At 42.9% G+C, this 22028-nt stretch overlaps 1 protein-coding gene across 1 annotated transcript in view; it reads left to right on the top strand.

Annotated features, from left to right (window-relative positions):
• The first annotated feature begins 3012 nt into the window (after nt 1–3012).
• efhd1 (EF-hand domain family member D1) overlaps nt 3013–22028 on the top strand; it is a 60807-nt gene continuing 41791 nt past the window's right edge. Inside the window, exon 1 of the mRNA XM_003218435.3 lies at nt 3013–3461. Coding sequence (XP_003218483.1) covers nt 3136–3461 — 326 coding nt within the window. The 5' untranslated portion in view covers nt 3013–3135. The remainder of the gene's footprint in view (nt 3462–22028) is intronic.

Genomic DNA, 22028 nt, shown 5'->3' with positions numbered 1-22028 from the left:
AGGCAAAGCTATGGTTAGATGGATCTGTAATTGGTTAAGTGAATGAACCCAGAAGGTGTTCACCAATACTTCCTCTTCATCCTGGAAAGAATTGACAAGTGGAGTGCCACCGGGTTCCGTCCTGGGCCCGATTCTGTTCAGCATCTTTATTAATGACTTAGATGAAGGGCTAGAAGGCACGATCATCAGGTTTGCAGATGACACCACATTGGGAGGGATAGCCAATACTCCAGAAGACAGGAGTAGAATCCAAAACAATCTTAACAGATTAGAGAGATGGGCCAAAACTAACAAAATGAACTTCAAAAAATGCAAGATACTCCACTTAGGCAGAAAAAAATCAAATGCAAAGATGCAGAATGGGGAATGCCTGGCTTAACAGCAGTACCTGTGAGAAAGATCTTGGAGTCCTCATGGACAACAAGTTAAACATGAGCCTACAAAGTGATATGGTGGCAAAAAAAGCCAATGGGATTTTGGACTGCATAAATAGGAGTATAGCGTCTAGATCCAGGGAAGTAATTCTACCTCTCTATTCTGCCTTGGTCAGACCACACCTGGAATACTGTGTCCAATTTTGGGCACTGCAATTGAAGGGAGATGTTGAAAAGTTGGAATGTGTACAGAGGTGGGTGACTAAAATGATCAAGGGTCTGGAGAACAAGCCCTATGAGGAGTGGCTTAAAGAGCTGGGCCTGTTTAGCCTCCAGAAGAGAAGGCTGAGAGGAGACATGATGAGGGCCATGTATCAAGATGTGAGGGGGAGTCACAAGGAGGAGGGAGCAAGCTTGTTTTCTGCTGCCCTGGAGACTAGGACATGGAACAATGGCTTCAAACTACAGGAAAGGAGATTCCACCTGAATATTAGGAAGAACTTCCTAACTGTGAGAGCTGTTCAGCAGTGGAACTCTTTGCCCCGGAATGTGGTCGAGGCTTCTTCTTTGGAGGCTTTTAAACAGAGATGGCCATCTGCCATGGCTGCTTCGGATGTGATTTTCCTGCTTCTTGGAAGGGAGTTGGACTGGATGGTCCATGAAGTCTCTTCCAACTTATGATTCTATAAGTGTTCATATATGTCTAGCCAATGCTTTGAAAATTTACTTTTTGAATTACAGCCCACAAAAATTCCCCCGGTTATCATATTCTAGAGCCTCAATCATATTTATATAGCTGATGTAATTTGATTATATGGTTACTGAAAAACCTGTTAGTGGCTATGGCATTTTATTAGCTATATAGTACTATATAGTACCCCTGGTGGTGGCGCAGTGTGTTAAAGCGCTGAGCTGCTGAACTTGCAGACCGAAAGGTCCCAGGTTCAAATCCCGGGAGCGGATTGAGCGCCTGCTGTTAGCCCCAGCTCCTGCCAACCTAGCAGTTCGAAAACATAGCAATATGAATCGATCAATCTCTGGCGGGAAGGTAATGGCGCTCCATGCAGTCATGTGGGCCACATGACCTTGGATGTGTCTAAGGACAACGCTGGCTCTTCGGCTTAGAAATGGAGATGAGCACCAACCCCCAGAGTCAGACATTACTGGACTTAACGTCAGGGGAAAACCTTTACCTTAGTACTCTAAAAAAGCAACAGCAGGCCTAAGTCCTCTGGCAACTCTATGATTCACGGTGTTTTGGACTTCAGCTCCCAATGGAAAGGCTGTTAAGAATTATGGGAGTTGAAGTCCAAAACACCTCGAGGGCCCAAGTTTGCCCATGCCTAGATTAGATCTACACTGCAGTTGGAATCTATATAAGGTAGCGGTAAAGGTTTCCTCTGACATTAAGTCTAGTCGTGTCTGACTCTAGGGGTTGATGCTCATCTCCATTTCTAAGCCGAAGAGCTGGCGTTGTCCGTAGATGCCTCCAAGGTCATGACTGCATGGAGCGCCGTTACCTTCCCACTGGAGTGGTACCTATTGATCTACCCACATTTGCATGTTTTTAATTGCTAGGTTGGCAGAAGCTGGAGCTAAAAGCAGAAGCTCACTCTGTTCCCCGAATTTGAACCTGCAACCTTTTGGTCCACAAGTTTAGCCGCTCAATGTTTTAATATACTGCACCACCAGGGGCTTACTATATTGTATGCATATCATGGTATGCAGTTTTTCCCTTAACTCAATGTTGTTTGAAGCTGTGGGAAGGACTACAGACTATGTGATCCAGATCTGAGAATGTTCAGAGAGAACTGCTAGGTTGGCAGAAGCTGAAGCTAACAGCGGAAGCTCACTCCGCTCCCCGGATTCGAACCGCCAACCTTTTAGTCAGCAAGCTCAGCAGTTTAACCCGCTGCGACATCAGGGGCTCCTGGAATTTATATATTTTTGCTAAAAATACTCCTGTCTCGACTTACGTACAATCCCAAAAGTGGTTTTAAGTAACTATATGTTTTAGCTGAGTAATGTATTTTATGTATTTTATGTGTTGTATTTTATGAATAGTTGTAAATGGTTTTAAATGTGTTGCTGTTTTATTGATCTGTTTGGCATTGAATTTTGCCGGTTGTTGTAAGCTGCCCTGAGCCCCCTCGGGTGAGAAGGGCGGGGTAGAAATGTTATAAATAAATAAATAAATAAATAAATAAATAAACCTTGTTCGTAACCCCGGGACGGCTTGTATATGGCTCAAGACTGGCCATATAACAGAGCACCAAGTGTGCAGATGTAAAATGGTATCTGTCCCGATTTACGTACAAATTCAACCTTGTTCGTAACTCGGAGACGGACTGCATATGGCTCAAAACTGGTCATATAATGCAGTTCAAAGTGCGCAGATGTAAAAACAGTACCTGTCCCGACTTACGTACAAGTTCAACCACACATAACCCATGCTGTTCGTAACTAGGGGCGGCCTGCATATGAGTAAGAGCACTATAGCGCCGTCCAAAGTGCATCATGCAGCCGGATGAGCCCGCGTGGTTGGAACTTAGCCAAGTGGGAGGGGGGTGGAACTTTCCCCGGAGAAGGAGAAGAAGCCGTTGGCCGGCAATTCCCCGGCGCCTCCTTAAATCCCAGCCCGGCCCCTTGCTTTTGCTTTTTGCCGCCGCCCCTTTCTCCCTAAAGTCCTAGAATAAAGTTCGGGGGCGGCAAAAAAGGAGCGGACTTTTTTTGCTTTCGCTCAGAGAGAGTGGACGCCGCCATGGCTTCGGCTGAACTGGCCGCCAAGCTGCAGCGCCGGCTCTTGCGGGACGGGAGCACCTCGGAGCCCGAGCCGCCGCCTTCTCCTACTTCTCCCACTGGGAACGGGGGTCTGGCTGGCGAAGCCCCCCGAGAAGAGGAGGATATGGACGAGCGCGGCGTGCTGAGCGCCGACGCCGACCCGGAGCTGAGCGCCAAACTCAACCGGCGGCAGGACATCAACGCCGGGGCGGCGCGCCCCCGCCTCGCCCAGGTCTTCAACCCCTACACGGAGTTCAAGGAGTTCTCCCGGAGGCAGATCAAGGACATGGAGCGCATGTTCCGCCTGTAAGGACTACACCCCGCCTTCCTTTCTCCTTAGACCCCTTTGCAAAACCTTTGAGGCTTGCACTCAGACTGTGGATTTATTTGAATCAATGCAGTTCCACCACCCTCTTTGAGCTGCTATGCCTCAATGCTATGCGACCCTGGGAGCTTGGGGAGGCAGAGAAGGCTCAAAGGCGGTCTAAACCAGGCCTGGGCCAACTTGGGCCCTCCAGGTGTTTTGGACTGCAACTCCCACCATTCCTAACAGCCTCAGGCCCTTTCCTTTTCCCTCTCAGCCGCTTAAGCGGCTGAGAGGGAAAAGGAAAGGGCCTGAGGCTGTTAGGAATGGTGGGAGTTGCAGTCCAAAACACATGAATCTTGGCCCATGCCTGATCTAAACCTACATGATTCCTATGATGCCATAACATTGAGCCCTGGCAGTTAAAAGCAGGGCAGAACTACATTCATTCTACAGCATGGCATTGTTTACACTGCCATATAAAATCCAGATTATTTGCTTTGATAATCTGGATTATATGGCAATGTAGAAGGTGCTTGAGTTTCCAAACTTTGGCTGGATCTGCCATATAATCCAGTTTTTGAATCCAGATTATCTGTTTCGAACTGGATTATATGAGGCCCCCATCTGCACTGCCATATAACATCCAGATTATCTGATTAATATCATCATTTAATTACTTATTAATCACCCTCCATCCAAGATGCTCTAGGCAATTTACAAGCTAAGTTGTAAAGGATAAAAATACATACATACAAATACAGTAGAGTCTCACTTATCCAACACTCGCTTATCCAACGTTCTGGATTATCCAACACATTTTTGTAGTCAATGTTTTCAATATATCATGATATTTTGGTGCTAAATTCATAAATACAGTAATTACTACATAGCATTACTGCGTATTGAACTACTTTTTCTGCCAAATTTGTTGTCTAACATGATGTTTTGGTGCTTCATTTGTAAAATCATAACCTAATTTGATGTTTAATAGGCATTTCCTTAATGCCTCCTTATTATCCAACATATTCGTTTATCCACCATTCTGCCGGCCCATTTATGTTGGATAAGTGAGACTCTACTGTATTGATAAAATTAACATAGATCAAAAGCTCTAGTAAAAAGCCAGGTCTTAAGTGTTAGGGTAAAAGGCAGTGTATATGTATGTATGTATACTCATATACAGTACTCCAGTTCAAAGCAGATAATCAGTTCAAAGTAGGTAATCTGGATTCAGAAACTGGATTGTATGGCAGTGCAGATAGGGGCTTTATGCCCCTTCCAGACTGCCATATAATCTGGATTACCAAAGTAGATAATCCACATTATCTGCTTTGAAGAGGATTATATGAGTCTACACTGTCATATAATCCAGTTCAAAGCATATAATTAAATTATATAGCATTGTAGATCCAGCCTCCTGAGTCTATACTGTCATGTAATCAAATTTAAGGCAGTTAATCCGGATTCATAAATTGGACTATATGGCAGTGTAGATAGGGCCTTATGCCCCTTTCACATTGCCATATAATCCAGTTCAAAGCAGATTATCTGGATTATAAATCAGTGTAGATCCAGCAGTGTAGATAGGGCCTTTCCACACTGCTATATAATCCAGATTATGAAAGCAAATAATTCACATTACTTGCTTTAAACTGAATTATATGAGTCTACACTGCCATATAATCCAGTTCCAAGCAGATAATCTGGATTTTATATTGCAGTGTAGAAGGGTCCTTAGTGGAACCAAGTTGCATGTGCTTTAGGGTGCACCTACACTGTACTGTACAAAGGATGTTCGTAGGCCTCTTCTACAGTGCCATAAAAACCAGATTATCAAAGCAGATAATCCATGTTATCTGCTTTGAACTGGATTATATGAGTCTACTCTCATTCAAAGCATACAATCTGGATTTTATATGGCAGTGTAGAAGGGAGCATAGACACCTCTTTAATCACTCTGGTTCAAGAGTTACGGGAGCCGGGAACCTGGATCGACACTGCCCTATATCCTAAGATCTGATCCCAGATTATCTGATTTGGACTGGATTATATGAATCCACACTGCCAGATAATCTTAGATAAGCAGATAATCTGGGATCCGATCCTCGGATATAGAGCAGTGATCCCCATCTTTTGGTCTTCCAGGTCTCCCACACAACCATATAACCCAGAATATCAAGGCAGAAAATCCCACATTATCTGCTTTGAACTGGGTTATCTGAGTCCACACTCAGATAATGTGGGATTTTCTGCCTTGATATTCTGGGATATAGGGCTGTGTAAAAGAGGTCAGGGGTTTCAAAAAACCACAACTCCTACAATTCCATAACACTGAGCCGTGAGACTTAAAGTTGTGTTAAACTGTGTTAATTTTACAGGGTAGACAAACTTTTAAGGAATGTGAAAGGGTGCCAGTGTAGATGCTGTGTTTTGCACATTTGTTGAGAAGTAAGAAACACTGTCCAGTAAAGCTTAATCCTGCCTAAAATCTGGAATTGGGCCTGTAGAATGAGTGCAAATCCAGCTTTCTGAGGCCCCATCTACACTGCCATATAATCCAGTTTTGGAATCCAGATTATCTGCTTTGAACTGGATTATATTGCAGTATAGACTCATATAATCCAGTTCAAAGCAGATAATCTGGATTCCAAAACTGGATTATATGGCAGTGTAGATCCAACCTTAAGCATGTGCTTTTGGATATTAGCTCTTTCCAGGATAAGCCTATTTCTTTGTTGGGTTCCTTGTAAAATTATTTCTGTTATGGTCATTCTGAAAACAAGACATTTCAGTTTGGATCTGTATTTTTCTTTATTTTAAAGAAGTTTTACATTTACTTGCTAAATTAAAAGCAGGTTGTAGTTTTCAAGAGGCAGAGCTAAATCACCCTGTAATAATGCTAATCTCTTGTATAATCTGTTGTTGTTGAGAGCATTCAAGTTGATTTCCAATTTTTGGAGATCCTGACGTGAACCTTTCATAGGGTTTCCTGGCAAGATTGACTCAGAGAGGGTTTGCTATTGCCCTCCTCTGAGTCTGAGAGACGTGTCAAAGGTTACCTTGTGGGTTTTTATGGCTGAGCAAAGATTTCAACCTTGGCCTGTCCACCACTAAAACCACTACACCATGCTGGTTCTACAGGTTTATCTTCCCTATGTGGTTTAGGTTTACCACAGTTTGTGCTTGGCTTGTAATACTCAAAAAAAGTCACATCACAACAGAAAGCCTGACCTTCCCCATTTCTGCAAAGTCAACTACAGATATATTTAGCATGTTCTTTTTGAGACTTGAAAGATTACTGTTTGTCAGTTGTTCCAAAGTTACTGAAACAACTGTTGAAAAGAAATGTTTGAGCTGCTTTTCTTTCCAAGTCGTCCTATTGATTCCAAGGAGTCTCACTATGACATGCATCTATACGGTAGAATTAATGCAGCTTGACTCCACTTTAAATACCGTGACTCAGTGCTGTGAAATCCTGGAAGGTGCAGTTTTACATTAGCCTTCTTTGCCGGTGCCTCACCAAACTGTAGCTCCCAGGATTCTATAGCACAGAGCCAAAGGCAGTTAAAGTGGTGTCAAACTGCATTAGTTCTACAGTGTAGATGCACCTGAAATCTGCAGACTATGTCAAAACTATAATCTTGTACGCAATTGAATCAAGTGAAGATTCATTTCCAAGTAAGCATGGAAAAGATTATGAAAGTATTCTGATTATGTAGGTACAGTAGAGTCTCGCTTATCCAAGCCCCGCTTATCCAAGCCTCTGGATAATCCAAGCCATTTTTGTAGTCAATATTTTCAATATTTCGTGATATTTTGGTGCTAAATTCGTAAATTTGCACCCGGAGGAGCAAATTACTGCATACTGAATTACTTTTTCTGTCCAATTCGTTGTATAACATGATGTTTTGGTGCTTAATTTGTAAAATCATAACCTAATTTGATGTTTAATAGGCTTTTCCTTAGTCCCTCCTTATTATCCAAGATATTTGCTTATCCAAGCTTCTGCCGGCCCGTTTAGCTTGGATAAGTGAGACTTTACTGTCTTTATTTATCATGTCAGAAGTGAACCGAGGGTACAGTTGTAATCTATTTCAAAACACACAAAGTTAAAAACTTGGCATTATACTAAATGTCCTTTGACCAGTAGCTGGCCACTTGGAGTGCCTCTGGTGTTGCTTAAGAAGGTCCTCCATTGTGCATGTGGAAGGGCTCAGATTGTATTGTAATAGGTGGGTCTGTGGTTTGTTGTAGGTCAGTGGTTGTCAACCTGTGGGTCCCCAGATGTTTTGGCCTTCAACTCCCAGAAATCCTAACAGCTAGTAAACTGGCTGGGATTTCTGGGAGTTGTAGGCCAAAACACCTGGGGACCCACAGGTTGAGAACCACTGCTGTAAGTGATTCACGTATGTTTTATTTAGCTAGTTGAAATAATCCAAATTAAATCTTATTCTGAACAGGGCTGATATGAACCAGGACTATGCTGGTTAAAACTCCTGGATTGGTTACTGTGCAGGTGTTATGTAAGATATTTGTGCAGAGTTCCCCAAAATATTGTGCTGATACTACTGTATGTGCCTTATATTGGTTCCAGACACCTTTGCTCCTGGAAGAGTACCAAGGAGTTATTTGTAAAGATGTTGAAAGGTCAATTTCCTTGTATAATGAGGTGTAACAGCTAAATAATGCCACAATTATTTAGTGCTAAAAACCAAGGCCCTGTGGTCTTTTCTTTGACGTACTGCTTTTTAGGAGATTTCGATAGAAGAATTGAGACTGAGCACAAGGTTGATCACCAATTTGAGATCTGGGTCTGGACAAAAAAAGCAACCTGTGAAACTGAGCAACTGTGATTGTATCTACACTGTAGAATTCATGCAGTTTGACACTATTTTAACTGCCGTGGCTCAATTCCATGGAATCCTGGGAGTTGTAGTTTGGTGAGGCACCAGCAGGCTAAAGAATAATAAAACTACAGTTCCCTTGATTCCATAGCAATTGGCCATTGCTGTTAAAGTAGTGCCCAACTGCATTAATTCTACAATGTAGCTGCAAACAAAGTAAGATAATCAATTTCTGTTCAATTTCTCTCTATGCAAGGGACTAGAACAGATTGTGTTCCCTCTATAAATCACGAGAGATCTGCACAAAACCTTGCATTTAAGAAGTTGCCACATTTTAAATGGGAGAAGAGACAGAAGGCCCTCTCCTTGTCCCTCAGTGGAAGATTTGTATGCATTCATGAGCTTTGATGCATGGCCACTCATTGAATCAGTGACGTTTGAAAGATCTTATTGTTTCTCAAGTCTTGCAAACTCAGATTGAAGGTATTGATATACTAGAGTTCAAGGATGGTGTCTGTTTTTCTACCTTCTCTGGTTCAAACCCTTACCAGAAAGTAGCCTGGAGCTAGCTTAGAGAAGTGGTTGTAAATAGTTGTTAGTGAATATGAGTGGTCTTTGGCCAATTGGGAAGGGAAGAACCTTTTCTAAAATGGAAGAAAGTATATCTGGTTTGAGTTTCTTTTCTTTCTGGGTTTTGACATGTCATAATTTCTCATACTGTCCTGGATGCAATTGGCAATCAGGATAGTAAATCTGACTACCAGTACTAAAAAACCCTAAAGTCAGGACAGTAAATAAAGAATACCACTCAGAAAACAAAGGAATTCCAGACATGAATCAATTAGGGCCAGCTAGAACCTCCCAACAAAGGATTCCCCCAGGCAGTAAGCAGCCACACCTTGAAGCTGCAATGCTATTCAATTCTAATCAAGATGGCCAATTGCAACATTCACACCTGCCTCAAACAGACAAGAGTTCTTTCTCCCACCCTGGACATTCCACAGATATATAAACCCCAATTGCCTAGTATTCAGCAAACCTCACAACCTATGAGGATGCCTGCCATAGATGTAGGGGAAACGTCAGGAAAGAATGCTTCTGGAACACGACCATACAGCCTGGAAAACTCACAGCAACCCAGCAATTCCAGCCATGAAAGCCTTCGACAATACAATAATTACATTAACCCATGGATACATTGGTCCATGTTTTGGGGGACTGATTTTTTTAAATTAAAATTTCTAGACTAGACTAGACTATAAGGAAGTTACCTTTTGTAGGAAAAGCTAGAGCAACTGAGTAGATAAAATGTTGAAATGCTAATGGGGCAGAGAGAAGGCAAAACTGCTGAAAACCTTCGCTTCAATTTTCTACCAACAGAAAACTTCACCTGATGAAAATAGAACAAGTGTTGCAGTAAGAGGCCTGCAGCCCAGTATAAAAAAATAGTCCAGGGATGCATGGCTGCTCCAGTTTAATTCAGGTCTCCACGGCCTGATGAAATACATCCAAGGGTATTAAAGGAATTTTCCGATGTAATCTCAAAGCCACTGCTGATAATCTTTGAGGATTCTGGGAGAACAGAAGAGGCCCCAGTGTACTAGAGCTGTGCTTGTGTTTGTCCCCATTTTCAGAAAAAGAACACCAGCAAGTACCAACCAGTTCGCTTGATGTTAATACTAGGAAAGGTCTAGAACAGATGATTATACAGTCAGTCTGTATAAGTGTCAGGTACTATATTGAGGCAAGAAAAATGAAATGCACAAATAGAACATGATTGAAATTTGGCTTCACAATGGTGCATGTGAAAAATACCTAGGAGCTGTAGACCACAAACTAAACATGAGTCAACAGTGTGACATAGTGACCAAAAAAGCTCCTGTGCTATTCTAGGTTGCCTCATTATAATAGTGTCCAGATCTAGGGAAGTCATAATTCTACTCTTATTTTGCTTTAGTTCAATGGTTCCCAACCTTTTTTTTACCAGGGACCACTTTCACCAGGGACCACTCTCCAACATGAGTACCAGAATGGTTACGACAAATCCGTTTTTGGTCAACTTTAGTTTTGGTTTGGTTATTTGGGGTTCCGATTCAGAAAATTACATTGGATAGACCACATCAGCTCTAATTTTTGATACAGAACATATGCCATATAATAGTTGCCATGTGCTTGCCCACAGAAAACCATATTTAATAATCTAGAGCTGATGTGGTGTATCCAATGCAATTTTCTGAATCAGCACCCCAAATAAAAAATATTTATTTGGCCTAAAAAATAAGACACCAAGATGCCCCTTCTTCCAGGTGCCACATGGAACGGCTCCACTCAGGGGGGAGGAGGAGGAGAAGAAGCAGTCAGGAGGCTTTTCGTCTATTTTGCGGGTCAGCCTCTTCCCTCCTGGCATCCCTGTTGCCCCGGCACTATGAGAGGGTTTCACAAGACCCGTTGCTCTCATTGCAACGGTGTAGTAACTGTGAGACTGTGCACCATATTTTAGTTCTTGGGACCACTGGTGGTCCATGGACTACTGCTTTAGTTAGACCCTGAGTGCTGTGTCTATTTCTGAGCACCACAGTTTAAAAAAGATATTGATAAACTGGAACGTGTTTAGGGAAGAGTGACAAAGATAATCAAAGGTGTGGAAAACCTTACAAGGAGTAAGTGAGTGAACTGGGTGAGTTTAACTTGGAGAAGAGAAAGCTGAAAGATGACATTATAATTATCTTTAAATATCTGAAGTAGAAGATGGAGCAAGCTTGTTTCCTGCTACTCCAGAGATTAAAACACCCACATTGATTCAGATTACAAGAAAAGGGATTCCATTTGAACGTTAGGAAGAACTTATTTTATTACAAGAGCTGTTTGGCATTGGAATGAACTGCCTTGGAAGGTGTAGGCTGTCAATGTTTGAAAGTCTTTAAACAGGTTGAATGGGTGCTTTAGTTCTGTAGTCCTCCATGACTAGGGTTGGAATAGATGGCCTTTGCAGTCTCTTCCAACTCTATGATTCTGTAAAGAAGTAGAATTGTGTTATTTTTTTGGCCCATAACAAAAACATGTAATTTTTTAAATTTTCACTTATAATGGGTTTCCAGCCTCATTACTGAGCATATCCAGATTTGATGTCTCCAAATGGAGAGGGAGGAGGGGAGAGACTATGGCTGCTGTCTCTTTGTAGGATGTGGTGCAGGCTGGTGAGGAACAGAGGGGTCAGTGAAAAGAGAAGAAGAATAAGATGTATTGAAAACAAATTGTACTAGAAACCCATGTCAGTTAGCATTTGGTTTTTTTAAAAAGTTAGCCTGCCCTTTTTTGCTTCCCTCTTTTGTGTCCAAATGGAAGAGGTTGCTGCTACTACAAAGAGAGTTAGCATAAGTACCTGGGTAAAGGCTGCTTTGCTAGGCTGGCTGCTTCAAACAGTGGTACAGGGTGTGGACTTGATGTAGTCGGGTTGGCGTGATCTATGTGAAAATGTTTATATATGTGGGGTAGGGTGGGCATCTTTGACACTGGAACCCAGTTCAAACATGGGATTTAGAGTATTTTTGTTTGGAGGAGAAGAAGAGCTCCTAAGTGACTGCTCCTATGGGCCCAGCCAGTGTGTCAGTGTACAATGAGCATGATGGATGCATGGTCAGGTATACCAAACCTGAGTGGGAGGAGTTCACAAAATACTGTGGATACTGGTGGATTGCACGAAAGCATTCTGCATTCTGTGGTAGCCCAAGAATAACAATAACATGTTAATAATGGTGAGTCTATCAACTACAGTCTGGGTGTTGTGGTCAAAATGTTTGGGACCGGATGTGTTTTAGATTTTGGATTTATTCAGATTTTGGAATACACATGTATAAATAATGAGATCTTTAAGGTGAAGGCCAAGTCTAAACTCAGAATGCATTTATATATCATATGCATGTACAGATATAGCTTCAATGTAATTTTATGCACAATATTTTAAATAATTGGGTGCATAATTTTTTCCCCTACACTGAACCATCAGATAGTAAAGGTATCAATATCTCAGCCATCCATGTGAGGAATTTATAATTTTGTAGTATTTTGTAGTTCAGAATTCCGGACAATGGATACTCAAGCTGTAGTCTCTTTTAAGAGGTAAATTTCTAAACTTTGGGTTAAGGCTGATGAAAGTTATAATATGATAACACATGAAGTGTGGAATAGTCGACATTGCTGCATTATATAGTGCTATGAAAGCTGTTGCATATCCCTAGATTTCCCTTCTGCAGTAAGACTGTCCAGTCATCACCTTAGAAGCAGCTCCTGATATTTTCCCAACTTTTGCTATTCTCAGAGTATGTCTGTTCAACGTGTGGTAATTTTGTACAAATATGAACTAGGAAATGTTTAAACCATGTTTGTATGCTAGGATAGACAGACAAGAATGGTTGGCCTTCAGGATAGGATCCAAAGCGTTGCTTGAAAAATGTTAAAGGCTGTATGCTCTCCTTGTCCTTGTTGTCTGTAAACAGTTTTCCTTTGACTTGGGATCACAAGAACATAATAACAAAGACTTGTGTAGCTAAGCATCCTGTTTCTCACAATGACCAAGGAGATGCCCTTGGGAAGTCCATTAGCAGGACAAAAAGGACAGTAGTTCTATCCCATTGCTCATCTTCAACTTCAGAGACATGCTATCTCTTATCCTGACCTGGAGGATATCCATATGAACTACTTCATCTTTCATGAATTTGTCTTCTTTTTCAAGGCCATCTAGTAGCTGTCATCTTATCATTGACTGTGTGATCTTGGTCTCCCACCTTCACTGAATATCTAATTTTATTGGGTGACCTTGGGCTTTTCTGTACCTTTCTGTGTTCAATCCATGTTGTTAGTTGTGTTCCTTCTTTTTTCTGGCATATAGTGACCTTATTTCAGGGTTTCTTGGCAAGATTTGTTCATAGGAGGTTTGCTTTGGCTTTTCTGGTGTGGTGGGGTTTTTATGATCCTTCTTTCACACTTTTTCTTCCAAGTAAAGTGGGTGGAGTTCTTGTGGTGCTCTAGATGTATTTCAACAGCATCTCAAGGGGCCACATATTGGCTTATCTTTTAAAAATCTCAGTCTAAAATTCAAGAAGGAAGTTTGGTTGGGATTTTAAAAACTAGTGAGATTAGTATATATGAAGGAGGCTTCTTCCAGGCATACTGAAGATGTTTCCCAAAGCAGATGGATACTGATACAACTTGATTTACTCAGCCCTTGTTGTGTGCCTTCAAGTAATTTCCGACATGGACTTTTCATGGGATTTTCTTGGCAAGATTTATTCAGCGGGGGCTTTCCTTTGCCTTCCTCTGAGGCTGAGAAAGTGTGACTCACCTAAGATCACCCAGTAGGTTTCCATGGTCAAGATTCAAACCCTGGTCTCCAGAGTTCTAATTAAGCATAAATAGCTATTGTTCGCCGTCACATTTACCTTAGTATAAAATAGTTTTAAAATAAAGAAGGTATGTTTCTAATTTAAGAGGGGGTGAGGGCTGGAATCAAATAAAAATCACAGAAGGAAAAGAACAGTCCTGAGAGTATTCCCGATCAAATAACACATAGAAAAACAAAACAGTTACTATTCAGCATGGGGATTTGGCAAAAGGGCTTTAGTCAGTTTTGCTGGAATACTTGACATGCACACAGCTGGAATTTTAGCTATAAAATTTATCCGCTTCAAAGTCCAGTTTTTTCCCTTTAATGACACCCATATTAACTTTTTAATGTTTAAACATTTGAAAGGAACAACATAATAAAAGAGCCTCATGGAGCCACATCAGTGCTCTTTGGGGCCCAGTATCTTCTCTGTGAACTTAATTCAATGATCAAATCTTTACCTTTCAGAAGAAATACTTGAGCGGAGAGGTCATTCACAGAACAGCAGGTCATATCTGGGCATGTTTACCTTTTGAGACCATCTTCAGTCATGAAAGAATAAATGTTGTACCCATACTCATATCAGTAGATGTCAAAATATTCACATTCATTCATTTTGCCCATTTTTTTAACTCGGCTCTACTGTTGGATAGGTACAAGTAAATGTCCAAGGCCAGATTTAAACTGTGGACATTATTTCCTTTCACAGATTGCATCTGCTGCACTCCACTTCTAATGTCACTTGAAACTTAGTGGAGCAATTTCAATTAGTGGCCACCATCCTGTCTAATAAGCTGTAGCTATGATAGTCTCCCATCCAACACCACTCAACACCACATTTTCTTTCCCAAATCCAGCCGTTTCTTAATTAGTAGGGGAGCAGCTGTGTCCATCTGTTTTCCTATAGATGAATGCACAGCAATAGAAATTAGCAATCTCTCTTGAAGTGCTTTGGGAATCCCTGTGGACGATGACATTGTTTTGTGTCCAGTTATAAGAAAAATAAAGGGGCTGCAGTGGGTTAAATTGCTAAGCTACAGAACTTGCTGATCGGAAGGTCAGCAGTTTAAATCTGCAAATGGGATGAGCTCCTATTGTTAGCCCCAGCTTCTACAACCTAGCAGTTCAAAAACATGCAAATGTGAGTAGATCAGTAGGTACTGCTTCAGCGGGAAGGTAATGACCCTCCATGCAGTCATGCCAGCCACGTGACCTTGGAGGTGTCTACAGACAACTCCTGCTCTTTGGCTTAGAAATGGAGATGAGCACTAACCCCTAGAGTCAGACACAACTAGACTAAATGTCAAGGGGAAACCTTTCCCTTTACATATAAGAAGTATCTAGGTCATGGTCTGCTGCTTTCTTCATCTCCATCTACCAGGAAATGGCCAGATCATGAGAGCTGCAGCTGAGAATAAGTGGATTGAGGGATTTTGTTGTTCAGTAATTATTCAGATATCTTTAGCAACCAGAATCTGAGTTACAGTGGCATAGGTTTTATTTATACAATTGTAATTCACTAATTGGATGCCAGGCAGTGTGTTTTGCTTTTGCTCCAATAGGCCATTTTGGCTCTTAGGAGATAAATGAACTGCTCATTGTTTCTATCAGCTCAGTGTATGGTCACTATGAACAGGCATGCACAATTTTTTTCTTTATTCTGATCAGGATGGGGGAAGGATTGGAGATGGATGTCATATGAACATTTCACTTGGACATCTTTGTGTGTTAGTGTGCATTTGCTTCAGGACTTGGGAAGCTGGTAGCCCTCCAGATGTTGAACTAATCAGACTGGCCCGCTGTGGAATATGGTGGTAGTCCATAATGTATACATCTAGAAATTTTCATGGATCAATTTAAGTACTTTAGTTTAACCCCCCATCAAAAAAGAAATCACCCCTTTCTCTGAGTAGAGTGGCAAAAGGGAAAACCTAAAAGACGCAATGCCTCCTTCTATTGTGCCCACTGTGGCAACGCATCTGGGCTTATTGAATACCAGGAAAATGGCAGTTGAACTTCTGAGGTGGTGTTTGTGCTCTCCATGGAATGACCTTTGGCTTATCAATGAGTCATATCAAAACCCCCAATTTTGTCGCCCAGATTTACCTTTAATTTATGCATGAGGTATATATATATTCAGTGTCAGGAGCGATTTGAGAAACTGCAAGTCACTTCTGGTGTGAGATAATTGGCCATGTGCAAGGATATTGCTCAGGGGATGTCTGGATCTTTGATGTTTTACCATCCTTGTGGGAGGCTTCTCTCATGTCCTCGCATGGGGAGCTGGGGCTGACAGAAGGAGCTCACCCACTCTCCGGATTCAAACCGGCAACCTTCAGGTCAGCAACCTAACCTTCAAGTCAGCAGTCTTGGCGGCGCAAGTATTTAACCCATTTCGCTACCAGGGGCTCCAGCTTATATATAATAGTTCATCTATTTCTGGAGAGCTGAAGTTTACTTAACCTTATTTTATTTCTTCTTTGCATATAGATGGACAATGGGCACCTACATATTATTGCTGGACATTGCAGCCCTGTGCAGATTGAACCCTAGGTCATAACTAGTGAGTGCCAAAATGTGCTCAGTCGTGGCAATTTCTCTGTGAGTTATAGAAGCTGATAACTTTACCAAAACTCTGAGAATTTGTGCTCATTGCATTTAAAAATGTTAGTAGGCTATTTAGTTTTCACAAGAGGAATCCTGTGGTTAAGGAAATGGGCTTCTATTCACTCTGAAGCTCTTTATCATTCAGCCCTTTTATGCAGAACTTATCTCTGCTTCATGTCTTCTGTCATCCTTTCCCTTCCATTTCCTTATTGCCAGAATAACTCCATAATATTTATATTAAGCAGTTTATGTGTGTTGACAGTGAGTAGTTCCTGTAATCAACCTTTCATTTTCTACTCACAGAGCTTTGGTATGTCTAGTGGACAATTATATATCCTTTCTTTTTTGAAGAATGCAAATGGTAGTGATGGCAGAGTGAAAGAATTCTTAGGAACATCTGTTAATGATACATACTCAAAAGTGGAAGCAAATAATGGTAGAATTTTCAGCGAGTGTGTTTCTGAATAGGCACTTCTCTCTGTTCAGCTGCTTCTCAACCATGGCAAGAGTGAAAGGGAGTTGAATTACAGATTGGTACTTGCTTTCAATACTGCAAGTCTAGCTTTGTGCCATGGCTTGTAGTGATACTCTATAATCACACTGAGCCAAAGTACAAGTACCAATGGCAATGGCCAGGCCTCTGAACGTGGAAAGGCACCCAATTATGTAAAAAATGCTGTATTCAATGTCTGTGCTGGATCAAAGGCCTGTCTGGTCCAACATTTTATTCCCACAGTAGCTTGCCAGATGCCAATGGGAAGCCCACAAGGAGAACATGGCACTTTCTCAATTGTGTTTCCCAGCAATGGGCATTCAGAGGGATTCTGGTAGCGATACATGTAATGGCAGGTAGCCATTGAAAGCCTTATCCTTCATGGTCCTTTACTGGTACTTTTAAAGTACACAAGGGGCAACGATGAGTGCTGAATTTGTCTGCCAGTTTCCCTATTTTCCATGTCTCTTAATGCTTTAAAATGAAAACTTATGTTTCACTGGTCAAGACTTGTATATCAGGCAACTTACCTGAGCCTCAGGTCTGTGAATGTAGACGGAATATAAATTAGATAAATTATTTATTGAGGTGATGTGGGTTTTCCAGGCTGTATGGCCATGTTCCAGAAGCATTCTCTCCTGACATTTCGCCCACATCTATGACAGGCATCCTCAGAGGTTGTGGGGTTGGTTGGAAACTAGGCAAGTGGGGTTTATTATATATCTGTGGAATGTCCATGTTGGGATAAAGAACTCTTGTCTGTATGAGGCAAGTGTGAATGTTGCAATTGGCCAGCTTGATTAGCATTGAATAGCCTGGCAGCTTCAAAGCTTGGCTGTTTCCTGCCAGGGGGATACTTTATTTATTTATTTACAGTATTTATATTCCAGCCTTCTCACCCCGAAGGGGACTCAGAGCGGATCACAATGTACGTATACATGACAAACATTCAATGCCATTAGACATAAGACATACAGACAGAGACACGGGAAATTTAGCATTTTCCAGCTTCATGAGGGTATGCTCGATTCCAGCCACAGTGGGAGCTGCTGCTTCATCATCTGTTATGACACCGAGTCCTTGATGGAGTACTTCCTCATTGTTCCACACGCTGCTGGACGTTTTTATGGTGTTGTAAATTAGTTAAATTAGCCTCCCCTCATAAAGCATACCTAAATGTCCTACTAGACAGACGCAACTGTCTTTGCAACAATGAGCTAGGCTATTTAATGGTCGGGTGCTCAATCCGACCCAGGCTGGCTTCAAACGCATGACCTCTCTGTTAGTAGTGATTTATTGCAGCTGGCTACTAACCAGTTGCGTCACAGCCCAGCCCTCTGATGGGCGGTGTTAGCCGTTCCTGATTGTTTCTTGTCTGGAATTCTGAGTGGTTTTTTTTTTTTAATTTATGTCCTGATTTTAGAGTGTATTAAATACTGGTAGCCAGATTTTGTTTGTTTTCATGGTTTCTTCCTTTTTGTTGAAATTGTCCTCATGCTTGTAGCTTTCAATGGCTTCTCTGTGTAGTCTGACATGGTGGTTGTTAGAGTGGTCCAGCATTTCTATGTTCTCAGATAATATGTTGTGTCCAGGTTGGTTCATCAAGTGCTCTGATATGGCTGACTTCTCTGGTTAAGTTAGTCTGCAATGCCTTTCATGTTCCTTGATTCTTGTTTGGGCGCTGCCCAAATAAATAAATATTTATTTATATATTTCTATTCTGCTTTTCTCCTGAGTTGGGACTCAAAGTGACTAACATGTAAAAAGTAGAAAAACATAACATGCAATAAAAATGAACAGCACCATTATAATCATATTTAATTAAAGGAAGTAAATATTACAAACCAACATCAGCGTAATTGACAACTAGCACAAACATAATTAAACAACAATAGATTAAAACTGTGATGACCCATGGGCCTTGTAGTCCTGCTCAGGACATTGTAATCCCTGATGAAGAAGAAAACTTGGGTTTTTTGCCTTCCCAGTCAGAACTGGAATCTTCTCAGCCAGATCTTTCCCAGGCAGATCTGGGAACCTTGCACCTGCAAGAAAGTTGTGTCCCAGAAGTATGTCAAACAAACCCAGAGCCCACATCTCCCGTGTTCTTGCGCCGTGAGTTTTGTAAACAACAGAGGGGTTTGGAAGCAGCTTCGCGCAGGAGTGCTAGAATTGCAGCTAAGAATGTAGCCAATTAAGACTGCTTTCCGTGAGAATCTTTAGGGAGTCAAACATCTGGTCCCAGAGTTTAGCTTTCGTTTCTGGTTCCCAGAGAACTGCTTCGGCGAGAAAGTTAGACTCTATATAGGTGTTTTACCCGCGTAGTAACTTCGCGGAGTCAATTCGTCAGCCTCCGGAGCGAGTTGTGTCTGGACAGCGCGCTCCGTTTCAAGCCTCGTTCCTGCTCAAGCCTTGCCCTGCTTCCCAGCCTTCGCTCCAGTTTCCAGCCTTTGTTTACCTACGGACCTTGCTTGTTTTCCAGGACTATACCTTGCCTTGTATCACGGATTTTACCAAGTTATTCCACGGACCTTGTTCTTGTTCCTTGTTACCTTGTTTCACGTTTTAAGCCTTGCTTCAAGTATCAAGTTATTTCCTAGCCTTGCTCAAGTTTATGGACTAAAGGACCTTGTCATCTCCCCTCACTTTGCCTGGCAAAGTGAGTGTTTCGGTTATTGGATTACAACTTTGGATCATAATATTTCATATTGGACATTGCTTTTTTGGACTAATTTTGACCTTTCCTGAAAGGTCTGCTTCTGAACTAACTTTTACATTTATTTTTATTAATCTTATATATTTCCTTAATAAAGATATTAGATAGAATCTGGCCTCTGCGTATGGTTATTGGTGCTCTGTAGCCTGGGTCGTGACAGTTTGACTCCGCCACCCTAAGCACCAATTAACCTCGGCCAGAATGTCTACCGGAACCGTACCTGGGCCGAGCGGCCAGCCGATTACCTACACCATCGACAAGGATGAGGTGGATCGAATCCGTGATAAGCTCAATGCCCAGGATGGAGAAATAAAAGGTTTGAAGGAACGCGGAATCCGTCTACCGGCCATGGCGTTGCCAACCAAGTTTACTGGAGAAGCTTCTAAGGTTCATGTTTTCCGTCGCCAATGCCAAGCTTATCTAGAGGCCCGTGCTGCCGAATTTCCCCAAGAAGACATCAAGGTGGCATGGGTTTACAGTCTTCTAGACGGGCCAGCGGCCAACTGGGCGACGGCACTGTTCGACCAAGCCTCTCCACACCTAAGATCCGCGCAACGCTTCTTGGACCACCTTAAAGAGACTTGGGGAATCGAGGACAATTTGGAGGCAGCCGGTCACAAACTCCGTCGCCTCTTCCAAGGAGACAGACCTATGTCTCAGTACATAGCCGAGTTCCGAGTGCTGGCCCACAACACCGGCTGGAATGATGTAGCCCTCAGAGGACAATTCCGGGAGGGTCTCAACATCGAAATGCTGGAGGAAATCTCCAAGGTGGATCCTCCCCAGACCCTCGAAGCACTCATTGATCAATGTTTACGGGCTGAAGTCATGATTGCCAACAGGAAACAGTGGGTTCGAGGCCAGAGCGGTAGAGCTGGGGCAAAACCCCCCGCTCCCGCCAGCGTTCAGCCACGTCCAGTGTGGAGACCCCCACCACCAACCCCATACCCCAGAGGAAGCGAGGAGGTGCCGATGCAGTTGGGCAACGTGCGTCCCAGATTAGATGCCGCCGAGAAGGCCCGTCGTCAACGCTTAAACCTCTGTTGGTACTGCGGGAACGGGGGCCACTTCGCCAGAGAGTGCCCAGCCAAAGGGAAGCCCGCCGCCCGTCTTGCGGCGGCGTCCTCCACGGAGACGAAGGCGTCTGAGCCGGCTGGCACACAGCCGGCGGGGGAAGCCAACGACCGGGCGTAGAGAGGCTCGCCAACCCGGTCAAAAAACCCGTTCAAGAGCCGCCAACCGGGGTCCTGTTCCTTCTCGTGGTCACCTTATGGTCAGCAAAAAGGGGACCCGTCATGATCCACGCCATGATAGACTCCGGAGCCACCAACAATTTCATTGATAGAGAGTATGCCGACTCTCTGGGATTACAATATCATGATTTCAAGAATGCCCGTGTGGTGCAAGCCATAGACGGCCGCCCCCTCAAGACGGGCCCCGTAAGTCAGTGGTCGGAACCCACCAGGATGTGGATAAGGGAACATATGGAAGAGATTTCCTTCTTTGTTACCGAGGTTCCCCATTTCCCTGTGATTTTGGGAATTCCATGGCTGACTCTCCACGACCCAAGCATCTCCTGGTCCAACAGAGAACTGCAGTTTGCTTCACAGTACTGCCAAAACCATTGCCTTGTAGCCAAGGTCTGCCATGCCACAGACACCGAGCCCATCATCACCCTGCCCAAGAAGTACTCCGAGTATTGGGATGTATTCAATGAAAAAGAAGCCGAGAAATTACCCCCACATAGACCTTATGACTGTGCCATTGACCTGGTGGAGGGGGCCCCGATCCCGCGAGGGCACCTATACTCCCTGACTGAACCAGAGCAAGAAGCTCTCAGGGAATTCATAGAGACAAACCTTCATAAGGGATTCATTAGACCCTCTCAATCCCCAGCCGCCTCCCCAGTGATGTTTGTGAAGAAGAAGTCAGGGGAACTACGCTTGGTGGTGGACTACAGAGCATTGAACAATATCACCAAGCGGAACAGCTATCCCCTGCCCTTAATCTCGGATCTACTGGATCGGCTTCGAGGAGCCAAGGTTTACACCAAGCTGGATCTTCGGGGGGCTTACAACTTAGTTCGCATCAGAGAAGGGGACGAGTGGAAGACCGCCTTCCAGACCAAATTCGGATTATTCGAGTCCCGAGTTATGAATTATGGATTATGCGGAGCTCCCGCAACGTTCCAGCATTTTGTCAATGACATTTTTCAGGACTATCTAGATAGGTTCTTGATAATCTACCTGGACGATTTTTTGGTGTTTTCTAGATCACAATCAGAACATGAGAACCACGTCAAAATGGTGTTACAACGATTGCGGGATCATGGACTTTATGCCAAGTTGGAAAACTGCGCTTTTGATCTACAAGAGGTAGATTTCCTTGGTTACCGTATCTCGCCTCTAGGGCTCTCCATGGATCCAGCCAAGGTTTCAGCAGTATTGGAATGGCGGGCGCCAACTAACAAGAAAGAGGTGCAGCGTTTCTTGGGGTTCGCGAACTATTACCGCAAGTTCATTC

This window comes from Anolis carolinensis, chromosome 3, assembly GCF_035594765.1.
Source record: "Anolis carolinensis isolate JA03-04 chromosome 3, rAnoCar3.1.pri, whole genome shotgun sequence".
Lineage (NCBI taxonomy): Eukaryota > Metazoa > Chordata > Lepidosauria > Squamata > Dactyloidae > Anolis > Anolis carolinensis.
The sequence above is the reverse complement of the archived record's forward strand: the minus strand, read 5'-3'. Positions and strand labels throughout refer to the sequence as shown.